Here is a 13,356-nt window from a genome sequence, read left to right as displayed (position 1 = left end):
TCAGACTGGATCAACAATCAACACTAAAAACATTTAGTCGCTAGGTGGCAGCAGAAACCCAAATCTGGTAGACGGCTAATAGCATTAGCCGTCTACTAGCATTACATGCCTGTTGTTAGCTACTACCGTGGCCTTAAAAATAGGTCGAATACAAAGAGTCTACATTAGTTAAAAGTTTCACTCTAAAGCCTAAGCGATGCAGAAGTATATATTATATTTACATATTTATTATATACATTTATGTCATAAATGTAGCGCTGTTTGAGCAGCTAAACAGGTAAAGCTAAGTGTCGTCAAGTGACACACCTCCGACCAATAAGGTAGCGGCAATTTGTCACTTCCTAGTTTTACGCCAATCAGCGCAGAGCTTACACAAACGTCATTGAGTCCATGTTTTCAAACGGTCCTTTTTTTTCAGAGCGACGTCAGAGAGGCCGGATGTTAGGCGATTAAACCTTCAAAATAAAACAACTAGACCCTTTTACGCTTGCATTTAAAAAAACAAAACAAATAAAATGTCAGAAATTAGCATTCATTGCGTTTACAATTTATTTATAAAACCAACAAATTAAAAAAGTAATTATAATAATGTTATTTTAGTTAGCTTCATACTTTTTGTATGTGTCTTTTATTCAGTTGTTATTGAAAAGGTATGTATCTTCCAATATATTAACTCTCCTATTATCTCCTATTATTTGACCTTATTCAACCTCATTCATGCTTCATATTCAATGACTTCTACTCATTTAATGGGGACACAGACACTTATGCATAATGCATGTTGTTCTTTTTGATAATAGCCAAAGTCAGCTTCATTGTCACTTCTGACATGTGCAACATATACGCAGGATTGAAATTTCTTTCTTCAAAGATCTACAGCGCAGTAACTTAAACATAAAATGCACAAATATGACACTTAAAAAAAGAAAAAAGAAAATGTATATAAACAAAATAGAACAAAAACTAAGGTGCGTGGCAAATAAAGTGGTCGTATGTAAGTTGGGTATGTGCAAAAAGGGATGAAATTAGTCAATAAATGTGATGTACAGTGTAGATAGATAGATAGCAATGAACCCAAATATCAATTATCAATTAAATATCAAATTTAAAGGATAGTTTATTAAATGTAGCCATTCTCCTAATTTACTTGTTGACCCCAAGGATAAAAAGTTTTAGTAAATTAGAAGGTAACAGGACGGTTAATTTATGGGCAAACTGAAAATAAATTATTCATAACATAAAGTACTAAATCGCTATTTACCTTAAACAAACACGTCTCGTTTATGGCGTTTTATTGTGAAATCATATCGCAGGAAATTGAGATTTTATTCCGCTCGCTCTTAATAATGTGCAGAAATGTCGAGCCAGGAAGCCGCATTCAGGACCGAGCGTTTGCGTCCTGTCGTGTAAAACCCTTATGGACATTTATCCGTGGCGTCGCGTCGTGTCCACCGCGGACTGCGGGAATGTGGACGGTCCACGGCCCACGGCCACGGGGATGATGAGACCTTCGTGTTTTTTCTTCTTCTGACTCTCTCTTCCCCTCTTTTGGCCATCGTCATTAAACTTTCAAGATGAGGATCCTGGCGTCTCTGCTGAAAAACGCCAACCCCAAAATCGAGTTCTACTCCAGGTTCTCGCCTTCCCCGCTGTCCATCAAGCAGTTTCTGGATTTTGGTGAGTTAATTCTTCTTCAATGAATGACTTGCAAATTACGGAAGGCAGACAGAACATGCAGACAGGGGCCCTCCGCTGTTTTATTATTATTATAAGCATTATTATTATTACGTTTCATTTAGTGTACCTGTGGATTCCAAGTGTCATCATACAAGGCCCCGCTTGTTATAAATAGAACTGATCTGTGCAGCTCTCATGACACATAAGACTTGGTCACATGTGACATTTGAAATAAGCTTCATAGTAAAGTGTCTCGCCCGTGACGGAACAACAACAACAACAACAACAACAAGCAGCAGCAGCGTCATGTGATCTGTTTTTGTCTGTGGGTGACAAACACCACCTTTCTCTTGCAGGTTTGTTTACCATGTAAACATGTTTATCGTGCCATGCCGTGCCGTGCCATGCCATGCCATGCAGCTCCAAAGCGTACAGGAGGTCTGCTCATTGAGCACGTATGCCATGGGGGATTGCTCAACATTGATTCACCCTCGACACGCCATCTGTGAAACATTAAATCGGGGGTGTCGGACTCATTTTTTAGTTTAGTGACACTAAACCTATTATTAGCTCCAGATTAGCGTCTTTTGCGCAAAGACTTTTTTTTAAGTGCGCAAAAGAAGAGGAAGGAAATTAAGAAAGTAAACTCTTTCGAGTAAAAAGAAATTCTTTGCAAGGTGCAAGACGTGTCATCATCCTCCCCGTGCGACCCGACGCTCACGTGGTCCCTGATTAATTGCGCCTCGTAGCTGCGTTTTCTTAATCCACGTCTGATTAAACCCGGTCTTGCGCGTTACGTCATCTGACCTCACAGCTGTGGACTTGGACGTGCGCTGCAGGAAGTGCGCGACACTTGTTGTTGTGCGGCGAGGACCTCGTCTCCGTCAGTGTCTCGGGCCAGAAGACGAGGGTGCACACGGTGTTTTTGTCCTGACTCAGAGGGAGCACGGGTCACCCGAGCGTTCCCGTTTTTTCGCAATTAACATGCCCTCTTCTCTTATAGTGCTGACTCAGGGTGAACTAAGACTGTTGAGTCAAGTGTCTCGCTCAGTTTTTTCAGCTGCACTACATTAAACCGACACAATAAGATCATCCCTCCTCGGCTGGAGGTCACACGTGGGGCAACACAACACAATGGGTTTCCTGCAACACTATCGGTGTCTTGTCGTGTTGAGTATTGTTCCTGGAGAAGAAAGCCGAAAGCTGCAGACTTGTGTTTCCTCCTCACACGCAGCACACACATGAGAAAAAAAAAAAAAAAATGGGTTGCGCATTTACCGGCGCCTTTTATTTTAAAACACGAATCTCTAATTACCCCTGCGCTAGTGGGGATTTATGATTTCCTCGTAGAGTTTTGCATAAACCGTGCAGGCTAACTGTGGCGGAGGAGGGACGGCACGGCCTCGGCCAGAGAGCGAGGCGCGTTGCGGTGTCATGTTAAAGGTTGGATACTGAAAACCGGCTGCGGTGTGATACTTTAAATTGAGGTTGTACTGGAGTAAAAAGGTCACGGGTTCAAACCACCTCAATCAATCATTCTACAGTTTATATACAACGTTATTTATGCCGCATGCACTTCTGGTTAGATGCTAAACTGCATGTGTCATGACAATAAAGTTTAATCTAATCTTCCGGCCTGGACCAGCTCCAGTGGTGCATCTAAAATATGACCTTTCCAAATAGTCTTTTCTTTCTTTTTCTTTTTTCCAGGCCGGGACAATGCCTGCGAGAAGACATCCTACATGTTCCTCCGTAAGGAGCTGCCCGTGCGTCTGGCAAACACCATGAGAGAAGTCAACCTGCTGCCCGACAACCTGCTCAGCCAGCCCTCCGTCAGACTGGTCCAGAAGTGGTGAGGCGCTTCCTGACGTTCCGGTTTTCACTGCGCGGCTGCCAAGCCGATAAGATTTGCACGCGTTGCATTGTTGAGAGGCGCGGTTCAGACGTTGCCGTTTGACCTTTTTTACGTTTTGTTTGATTAGGTACATGCAGAGCTTCGTCGAGCTGCTCGACTATGAGAACAGGAAGCCGGAGGATCCTCACGCGCTGAATGAGTGAGTGGATATGGCCTTCACGATAAAAGCTAATAAAAAGCACGGTGATTACAGCTTTATCTGACCGTTGTATGCTGGTTTTATGTCATTATGTCTCGAGTCACTCTTCCACTACAGCTAATCCCCTTAGAACACAAAGATCCGCGTTGACTGATAAGGTAACGCTGTGTATTTATACCATAACAATGGTCGTCTCTTAATCAGACACGTACGACTGATAAACACAGACTGAGAACGAGTTTCCCAGACTTGCCGGCACTCGACCTCACTCTGCATTTTTGCACGACTCCAAAATGTAAAAGAAATGTTGGATTGAAATTTAAATTCATCCCTTTCATTTGTAGATTGTGTGCCAAACACATACAGGAAAATATATATCTCAGAGGCCTACGGTGCAGCAGCTGTAGAAAAAAATGTAAACAAAATGTGCAAATTTAAAAAGCAGAATAAAAAAATAACATATATATACAAAAAATATAACCTGTATATACAAAAAAGACTAAAATGAAAAGGAAAACATGACATAACAATATACATGAAGTGGCTGGAGTAAAGAGGGATGGTATGAAAATATAATACACGGTATAATGTAATATAATGTCCATGTGAGAGTTGGGAGAGGGGATCATCGTTTCTAAATTAAATCTTCAGTTTCCTGGAGCTCCTGATCGAGATCCGTAACCGTCACAACGACGTGGTTCCCACCATGGCTCAGGGGGTCATCGAGTACAAGGAGAAGTTCGGCTTCGACCCCTTCATCAGCAGCAACATCCAGTATTTCCTCGACCGCTTCTACACCAACCGCATCTCTTTCCGCATGCTCATCAACCAGCACAGTGAGTCTCATTTCGAGTGCATGTGGATAACAAGTGGCGCCGACGCGTCTCTGCAGCTAAGTGTCTCCGTGTCCCTGTGTGTTTGTGTCCAGCTCTCCTGTTCGGCAACGACACCAACCCGGCTCATCCGAAACACATAGGAAGCATCGATCCCACCTGCAACGTGTCTGAAGTGGTCAGAGGTGAGTTCAGGAATTATTTCAAAGTCTCACACGAAGGGAGGGTCATTAAAATTGTTAAAAAACAAAAAAAAACAAAAACAAAAAAAAAAAACAATAAAGTGAATGGTTATTTGATTTTCATTTTAAAATTAAAAAATTAAAACCGAAATTCACCGCATCAGCGTTGACAATGGATAAATAAAACTAGACAGAAACAAAAAGGTGCCGTTTTTTTCATATTGTGCGACAGGAAGTTGCCCTTTCAAAATAAGAGCACATACCAGGACGGTACTCTGTTATTACAGGTAGCGCCTAAATATATAATTTCCGCATGTGGTTTCCCTAGCTACCCCAGGCTAAAATGTCTTTGACGTAAATTATGACGAAACTTGTCATCTGCAGAAATCTCTGCACGCGTATCAGAGTAATGTTTGCTAGTAGCTAACATTTCCGTGATTTAATGTAGTTATTTTTAGCTTTTACCTGAAATGTGCGGCTTTGTTTTCCTGCAGTCACGTCCTCTTCCCTGAGACATAAAACAACGTACTGATCCATATCCATCATCTTCCGTTACACAGCACCGTCCTCTTGCGTGCTCTTACTTTGAAAACGCCAACTTCCTGTCGCACAATATGAAAAAAAAACCAGACGCCTTTTTTTCTGTCTAACGATTTTATTTTTTGTTTTCAGAAACAGAAAATTAAACTCTACCCTTTTTTAACCTCCTGAAAATAAAAGTTTTTAGGTCTGTGTCCGCTCATTCTGCTTCATTTAAACTTTTATTCTCCTAACCAGACACTAGTTTGTGTAAAACCATGATAGCGTCCGCAGCCGATCACGTGACAAAAGCGGTCAAGGTGCAAAACCTCATCAAATTTTTACAGTTGAAGGTTTTCTAGTTTAATATGACCTGAAATTTCGTGTCATATAGTGAGAAGCTCGCAATCAGTACCCGATTGAGGACGTTGGACTTCATTATTTTCAATTCTGCTTTTGCACAGCGATGATTTTGTTATATTTTGTTACATATTGGTGACTTTATTATAATATTGAGTGAAATAATCCCCGCCATTTTTTTTCTTCCAAAAACCACTTCCGGTTGAAAGACTATGCTTATTTTTTATAGTTCTTAATGATTTGTTGATCCCTCCTCAACCCTGATGAGGAAAAATGCCTTGAATTTTAGTTTTAACTTTTGAATTTTAAAATGGAAATCAAATAACCATTCATTTTTTTTCTTTTTTTTTTTTAATGTCTGTTTCTGAACGGAAAATGCAATGACCAAAACATACGTGGACACGAGAAGTCATCCTCAGAAAGTATTTGAAACGGGCAGAAACAAAAACAAATCCCAGTCTTGGGAGCTTTGAAAACCAGCAAGCATGCAGCGAACTGCACAGTTACATGATTCTTGCCATCTTTGTGAGGAAAAACTCAAATACTAAGGCACACATGGCTGCTGGTAGTTCTTAACTGGATGACGAATGGTCTGCACACAACATAAAAGAAGCATAAAATGAATGAATGTGATTTTATTATCTCACAAATCTGCCTAGCAAAGTACATATGTGGGTGTATAAGTCATCCATACGGTAAACAGAGTCTATTTGCTCAGGTTAGCTTGCGCTCAAATGTTTCACGTCAGAGTTTGAACAGTTTTTGTTGTGGGGAAAATATTTCGTGACCTTTTTCTTGCTGCTCGTTCTCACGCTTTACATCCCAACCCGGTTTGCTCTCAGCAGTGTTATTAATCAAACCCGAAAATGGCATGTTTACATAATGATAGCTTTAAAAGGAGTTCCATTAGCGCGCTGCACTGTCTGTGACCCGACGATGGACAAAAAAAAAAGCTACATTTTCCACCTGTAACAGGAGATCAGAAATGTTCAGCGTGCTCTTTCCTCTTCCGTCAGATGCCTACGACACTGCCAAGATGTTGTGCGAGAAGTACTACTTGGCTGCTCCCGAGCTCAAGATCGAAGAGTTTAACAGTAAGAGATTTATGCAACGATCCAACCTCAATCTAATATAACACAGCGTTTCTTTCTTAAGTTTCTTCAGTGGAAACTTTTGTCTTTGCCCAACTGAAAACCGGCTGCTTGCAGTTTGGGAGAGTCTAAACTTAGTCTTGTAACAATTACAGCGTTCACCATGTGATTAACTTCAAAAGCTTTGTCTGTGGGTGTTTAATCTGGCATTCCTCTCCCAGTGAAGGCTCCTAAGAAGCCCATCCAGGCGGTGTATGTGCCCTCTCATCTGTTCCACATGTTGTTCGAGCTCTTTAAGGTGAGCAGGCCTCGTTGATCTTTTGACTGTAATGAAACATGAAACTTTAATGCGACTCTAATTCTATAAAGGCGCCTGCCGATCTGACTTAACGGACTCTGGGTTTGCAGAATTCAATGAGAGCGACGGTGGAACTTCACGAGAACAGCAAAGAGGGATTACCTCCAGTGAAGGCCAAAGTCACTCTGGGTAAAGAGGATCTCTCCGTGAAGGTAAATTGTGCGCGCATCATTATAGCAACGTTTAGTGGCGCTGGAGCTTTTTTTTGCGGGTCTGATCTTTTTTCTATCTTTAGATCAGCGACAGAGGAGGAGGAGTTCCTCTGCGGAAGATTGACCGTCTGTTTAACTACATGTACTCCACCGCGCCGACGCCGAGCCTGGAGCCGGGAGCCGTGCCTCTGGTAAACGCACACACTCATAAAATTACGTCAGTATTGATCATGGTGACCAAAGTGCCTCTCAGTAATGAGAGGCTGTTTATTTACCCCACGTATCACAGTAGTGCGGAATTAGACGAGAATATAAACATTTTGAAGGAGTAGAGGCTGAGCATTGACGTCACTGCTGCCTGAGTGAGAAAAACATGTTGAAATGTAGCAGTAAACACAGAGAGAGCGGGAAATAATGTGGATTATCGGATCAAATTAAGGACAATTGGACTCGACAATGATCCGTATGAACTAGTAATGATTTGGAAAAGTGAATTAGCCTCAGTTTCAGTTCATTTCAGTTATGATAAATGTAGCTAAATAAAAGATGCTAACGCTAAGAGCTTTACTGATGACGAGGAGTGATCACAAATATTACGTTTATTGTTTTATTGTTATTCCTTGTTGGAACTGAACTAGTTACTGTCACTCGTAACTACACCAAAACAACAACATCCACAAACTTATCTGAACGTCCAGAACGTAACTTAAGAAGTAACTTAAGGTTTGACTTCATCAAAAAAATACAGCATAAATTAATATTATCTGACACTAAATGTGAACCACAACACCAGGTTTCTGTGTCTGGATTCCAGTTGTTTCTTCTAATGCAGCGAAACATTTACTTCTCTTTTCTTTGGCAGATTATCTGTAAAAACATAAAAAAATATATGTAACTAATTTTCAAATCTGTTAGTTCAGTCAATCACACAACAGCTCTTCACCATTTTTTAAATTAATTTTACAATTTAGACGCTGTTAAAGCCAATGATTCAAACTAATGCTGCTAATCTCCGTGTTCAACTGTCACTTTTTGCCACTCAGTGGCCGTAACCATGGCGACCTCCACGTGTTGTGATGTCACAGTCATACTCTGTGTAAACACATTCTGTATAAACAGTGTGGAATGTAATATAATCGCTAAGATTATAAGTTGTAGATAGTGAAGCAGTAGTACGTGCAAAATACTTTATTGACATGATTTATTTTCTTTTGTCTGTGAATATGTTTAATTACTGAAAATGTGTTTTCTCATTTTCAAAATCAAGCATTCATTCATTTACGAAATATTTATGCAAAAAAAGAATCACTTTAAAAAGAAACAATACGAAGCCGAGTTGAATGAGTTATTGTTATACGTGGACTTGTGGCATTTAGGAACCTAATTAATTTTTATGTTCCTTCCTCTTGCAGGCTGGTTTTGGCTACGGTTTACCCATTTCCAGACTCTATGCTCGATACTTCCAGGGAGATCTGAAACTCTACTCCATGGAGGGAGTGGGAACGGATGCTGTCATCTATCTGAAGGTGAAATTAGCTCAGACGTCCCCAAGAAATAAGGAATCAAACGTATCACCCGTATTATTGTCTACAGCAGTGTTTCCCAAACCTTCTTGAGCCGTGGCACATATTTGGCATTAGAAAAATCCCACGCCACCAAATAAAAACTATAACTAATAATGATCCACTACTCATATTAGGACCTTCATCTGGGTCAGAACTTTCTCCAAGGCCCAGTTTGGATTGAGTGCTTTTTCTTTTCTAGTAGGTAGATAGACGGGTTAATTATCTACCTTCTGCCATAGACGAACCAAGACTAATTATTTGCAGTAAATTTATGTGAAATTCAATAATTTCCTGCAGTACAGTGGTTGAAAATCACTAGTCTACACTATATCACCTGTATCAGAGTATATAGATGTATTTGTTTGTATTTTAGTGTCATTTCCTGGAAGATTATACAAATGTTTATGACTCATCTTTACGTCCCTCCTTTAAGGTTATACTTTTAGCCAGTTACTGACCAATCCACAAGCCCGAGCTAGCTAACTAGCTTCCCGATGGTAGTAGTCCTCTCTGTTTGGGCTAGGAGCTAGCATCCATGGTGCTAATTTAGCTAATTTAAGACAGATCCAAGCTAGCTTGTTTCCCATGGATCATGAACATACCTTTTCCCAGACGTGTCCTCTTTTTGAGACCTAAAAATGTGTCAAACTCTGAAACTATTTCAAACTTGTCCAGGATTTCGTTCCTCTAGAGCAAAGGTGTCAAACTCATTTTAGTTAAGGGGCCACACTCACACACTTCGATCTCTCGGGGGCCAGACCAGTAACACAATAGCTTATTAACTTGTAAATGATGACAACTCCTAATGTTTCCCTTTACTTTAATGTAAAGAAGTACAAGTACATGTAAATTTCTTATGAAGTGCAAGGTGCAAGTGCAATTTTTCATATTAGTGAATATGTTCAGCTGTTTTTGCAAATTCATCCCACGGGCCAGATTGGAACCTCTGGTGGGCCAGTTTTGGCCCCCGGGCCTTATGTTTGACACCCCTGCTCTAGAGCCACAAGCAAATGTTTACATCAAATTTGTGTTTTGCGTTTCTCCCGCTGAAGCGTCCTCTTTTTTTTACAAACTCAAATCTGGTCACCCTAATATGCTAAGCTAAGCTAATAGTGATAGTTTCATTTACAAGAGGCTAAACTTGAGAGCGGTATCAGTCTTTCACTTTTGTGACCAAAATATGTCACAGTGCGATTAAGCCGGAAGACGATTAGCTTAGCTGAACATTAGCAGTGGAAACATGGCTATGCTAGGCTAGGCTAGGCTAACACCATGGCCTCCTGGCTCTAGAGGCACCAGCATTCATAATGTTTAAAGTATATATTCTACCATATAGTTGCTCAATACTTAACACACCATTTTTATATAACTCGTATTTACCACATACATATCCTGTTTCAGCAAATCTTATCTTATCTCGTCTGGACTTGTCCTTTCCTGTCTTATCTTATTCTCTGTCTTATCTGACTCTTGGCGAATGTGATTCTCATGTCGTGTCTGGTCCTTTTAAGGCCCTGTCCAGCGAGTCCTTCGAGCGCCTGCCCGTCTTCAACAAGTCGGCGTGGCGGCATTACAAGACGAGCCCCGAGGCGGACGACTGGAGCAACCCCAGCAAAGAGCCACGCGATGCCAGCAAGTCCAAATACAAAGCCAACAGATAACTCTGCCCGGCACGATAGCGAAGCCCTCCGCTGGGAGCCAAAAAAAAAAAAAGAAAAGAGAAAAGAAAAAAGCCTGCAGTCTGTGTACAGCATGTACGATGAAATGTTGCCGTTGGGATCAGACCTGCTTTTACATTCCAGTGGGTGGAGAAAGGTGGAAGACCTCGACTTGAATCTGTACCCAATGGCAACGACCTTCATCAGCGTAGCTTTTATTGTAGTGGCGTTACCACTGGCTCTCCAAAGATGGAGTTCAAAATGAACCTCTTCCAAACTCGTTTAACCTCATTCATGAATCACTGGTTATTTTGGTGGATCTTTACAAACGTTATTTCCTCAAACTCCCTGCATCGCTGTGATCTCTCCCTCTGCCTCGGCCGGTTTTTGCTGCCTCGTCTTTGCTGAGCAGGCACCCTGTGGCCGAATAGCCCCGTGCACTGCTGGTTGGCACACAAGCAGAGTCTACGGGGGGGTTAGTTTCAGAGCGAATGGGAAGAGGAGGAGGTTTCATTTCCTTCCTTTGGGAGACACTTTTGACTGAACGCACAATTGGGCCTGTGTGTCGTCGCCATTTTGATTGCACTCTGTTTGCAGCGTGGGAAAGTGAAATAGAGGAAGCGTTCCGTCTAATTTTCACAGATCTAGATTTATTATTTCACGTTTGAAGAGATAAAGCCTTATTTATGGAAACGTAGGATATATTTTAACTCGGCTGCGACTTGAAGAAGGGAGAATATTATAAAGTTGTGCATCTCTTGCTGCTTTACTCTAAGAGGTTAACCAGCCGCCCACAGTGCGTACAGACCATTTGCAGACGGTACTAACCCTCATCAGGTCTATCTACCTGCGGGCATCCAGCTGTGTCCTGACAACAATCGTCTATTAACTGCCAGCATGCAAGCAAGCGCTGTCTGTGAAGTAGCTTTAACCAAACCAGCACGATCTTCAAATCCTCACACTAAAGGAAAGGAAGGACCTGTTGCAGATAACAGTGACTATGGAAGAAGTAGGATTGCATCATGACTGTTTCTTCATTTCATTCTGCAGAGGTGGATGAAAAAAAAAAAAAAAACTCACAACTCGGACCAGTTATCCACCCAGTCTGGCTTCTACTAACCCGCGGCTGTCCTCTGGGTTTGAACGAAGCCTGTGTGTTTTTTAATGGCTAAAATGACCAACAAGCTGATACCTGAAAGGGTTTAAATGATTTTATGCAGCAACAAAGACACTGTTCTCATCACTGTTGTTTTTTCAGAATTATGCTCTACTTTCCTTTAATTTTTGCTAAGTTTTTCATGTTTTTTTTTTCTTTTCTAAAAAGCTTATTTATACAAGAAGAAGTCCTGCGCACACACAGCTGACGTGAATCGTGGTTAAACCACCACCGTCAGTTTTTGTCACGTGGATCACACTTAGACACCGTTTAGTGCACTCCACTAACTCGGTGTGTGTTTTTATTTTAAACACAAATAAGGCCAGATCTACTAAAGGTTTGCGGGTATAAAAACGTGTGCAAAAAAACTTCCCATACAAAACTGATTACTACTAACAGCGCGCGGTAAAGGTTGCGCCTCTCAAAGGTGCAAAATAGCGCCGCAACGATTATGCAATACGCAATTTTGCGTGTGCAGGGAGGAGAAATACAAATATATTGATTTAGCACACGCAAAGTGATTTTTTTAAACCTGAGAGCAATTTTGCTCAGAGAAACCGCGTCTATACTTAACACGTCTCAAAAGGACGTGCAAACGGTTTATCCTGCGCGTAATTGCGCACACATGGATGTTGTTGTTGTTGAGGAGGAATTCATCTTAATTTTGCAACTAAACATTCCCCCGTGAAGCACATTCTTATTTTCTTCTGTAAATATCCAAACGGATCAGATGTATCCTATAAGTAATTTGCGTGTTTCATTCGAACCCACCTTGATCTACAATGATTATTCTGTTGTGTGGGCCTCTTTTCTAATTATAGTCAGATGTTTGTTTTTTTGCTCTAACTCCTTAATGTGTTTATTTGCTTCTTCAGCTGACACCTTCCATGTAACGGCACTTTATCCGGAGTCGTTTTGCGCTTGCGGTCTCAAAGGTGAACACCAATAGCGCCAAAACCCTCATTTACATACGGCCGCTGTCACTTTACGCAATCAGTCTTAGCAAACCATCTGCAAACCGCAGTTCCACCCCACACGCAAAATCCCAGGTTGCGCACGCAAATTAGTCCACGTAATTTGGGATTTTAATAGATCCGGCCCATAATCCTTTCAGATCTCTCTTGATTGTGATCAGGTCAGCGCTTGATTCTACTGAAGGAAAAACCAAACTTGGGAAACTGGGAATTCAAACAGTCTTTTCCTTTTCTCGTCTCCTCCAGCTTCACCTGATGTGAAAGGAAAGAAGAATTGAGAAAGTGTGGGATTCCCCGCTGTAGGATTCCATCACTGCCAAAGCCTCTCATAACCTGCCGGTCTCACTACTCGGTGACAGACCCGATGTAAAAGAAGCGCTGTGTTTATAGGTTAGCGGGCGACGTGTAGGGCGACGCGTGGACTCTCCGCGCACTTCGGCTCTTTCACAACCAGTTCCTTCTTTTTTTCTGTAGAGGCCAGAGGATCTTCTATCATCACTTCCGGTTGAACCAACCTTACCTGTAAAAGACTTGTCTCGTTGTACTGCAAGTATTTTAGAAAATACCACATATATAATAATGTGTATACGCAGCCAGTGTGGACGTGCTCTGTGTGTGTTTTCCATTCTACTGTAAATCCAGCTTAAACAACACATTGGTATGATCCTCTATGTGGCGCTGTAGAGATACTACGCTAGTACAAAAAAAAAAAAGTGATCCAGCATGAGATCAATAAAGAAAACTGCTGTCGTTTGTGATCCATCTATTTATATGCTG

General features: G+C 41.4%; 1 protein-coding gene across 2 annotated transcripts; it reads left to right on the top strand.

The window, feature by feature from the left end:
- The first annotated feature begins 1,333 nt into the window (after positions 1 to 1,333).
- On the top strand, positions 1,334 to 13,345 carry LOC124995510 (pyruvate dehydrogenase (acetyl-transferring) kinase isozyme 3, mitochondrial). 2 transcript variants are annotated; one of them, XM_047567899.1, is made up of 12 exons: positions 1,334 to 1,677; positions 3,388 to 3,529; positions 3,660 to 3,731; positions 4,383 to 4,567; positions 4,660 to 4,749; positions 6,642 to 6,719; positions 6,938 to 7,014; positions 7,125 to 7,226; positions 7,310 to 7,417; positions 8,639 to 8,752; positions 10,303 to 10,423; positions 12,826 to 13,345. In XM_047567899.1, the coding sequence occupies exons 1-12, from the start codon at positions 1,575 to 1,577 to the stop codon at positions 12,855 to 12,857; spliced, it is 1,224 nt and encodes a 407-aa protein (XP_047423855.1). In that variant the 5' UTR covers positions 1,334 to 1,574; the 3' UTR covers positions 12,858 to 13,345. The 2 variants fall into 2 exon arrangements, with proteins under 2 accessions (XP_047423855.1, XP_047423856.1); XM_047567900.1 differs by lacking the exon at positions 1,334 to 1,677 and adding an exon at positions 2,524 to 2,692.
- The last annotated feature ends 11 nt before the right edge of the window (positions 13,346 to 13,356 follow it).

This window comes from Mugil cephalus, chromosome 18, assembly GCF_022458985.1.
Source record: "Mugil cephalus isolate CIBA_MC_2020 chromosome 18, CIBA_Mcephalus_1.1, whole genome shotgun sequence".
NCBI classification, from domain to species: domain Eukaryota; kingdom Metazoa; phylum Chordata; class Actinopteri; order Mugiliformes; family Mugilidae; genus Mugil; species Mugil cephalus.
This window is presented reverse-complemented; position numbering and strand designations above follow the sequence as displayed.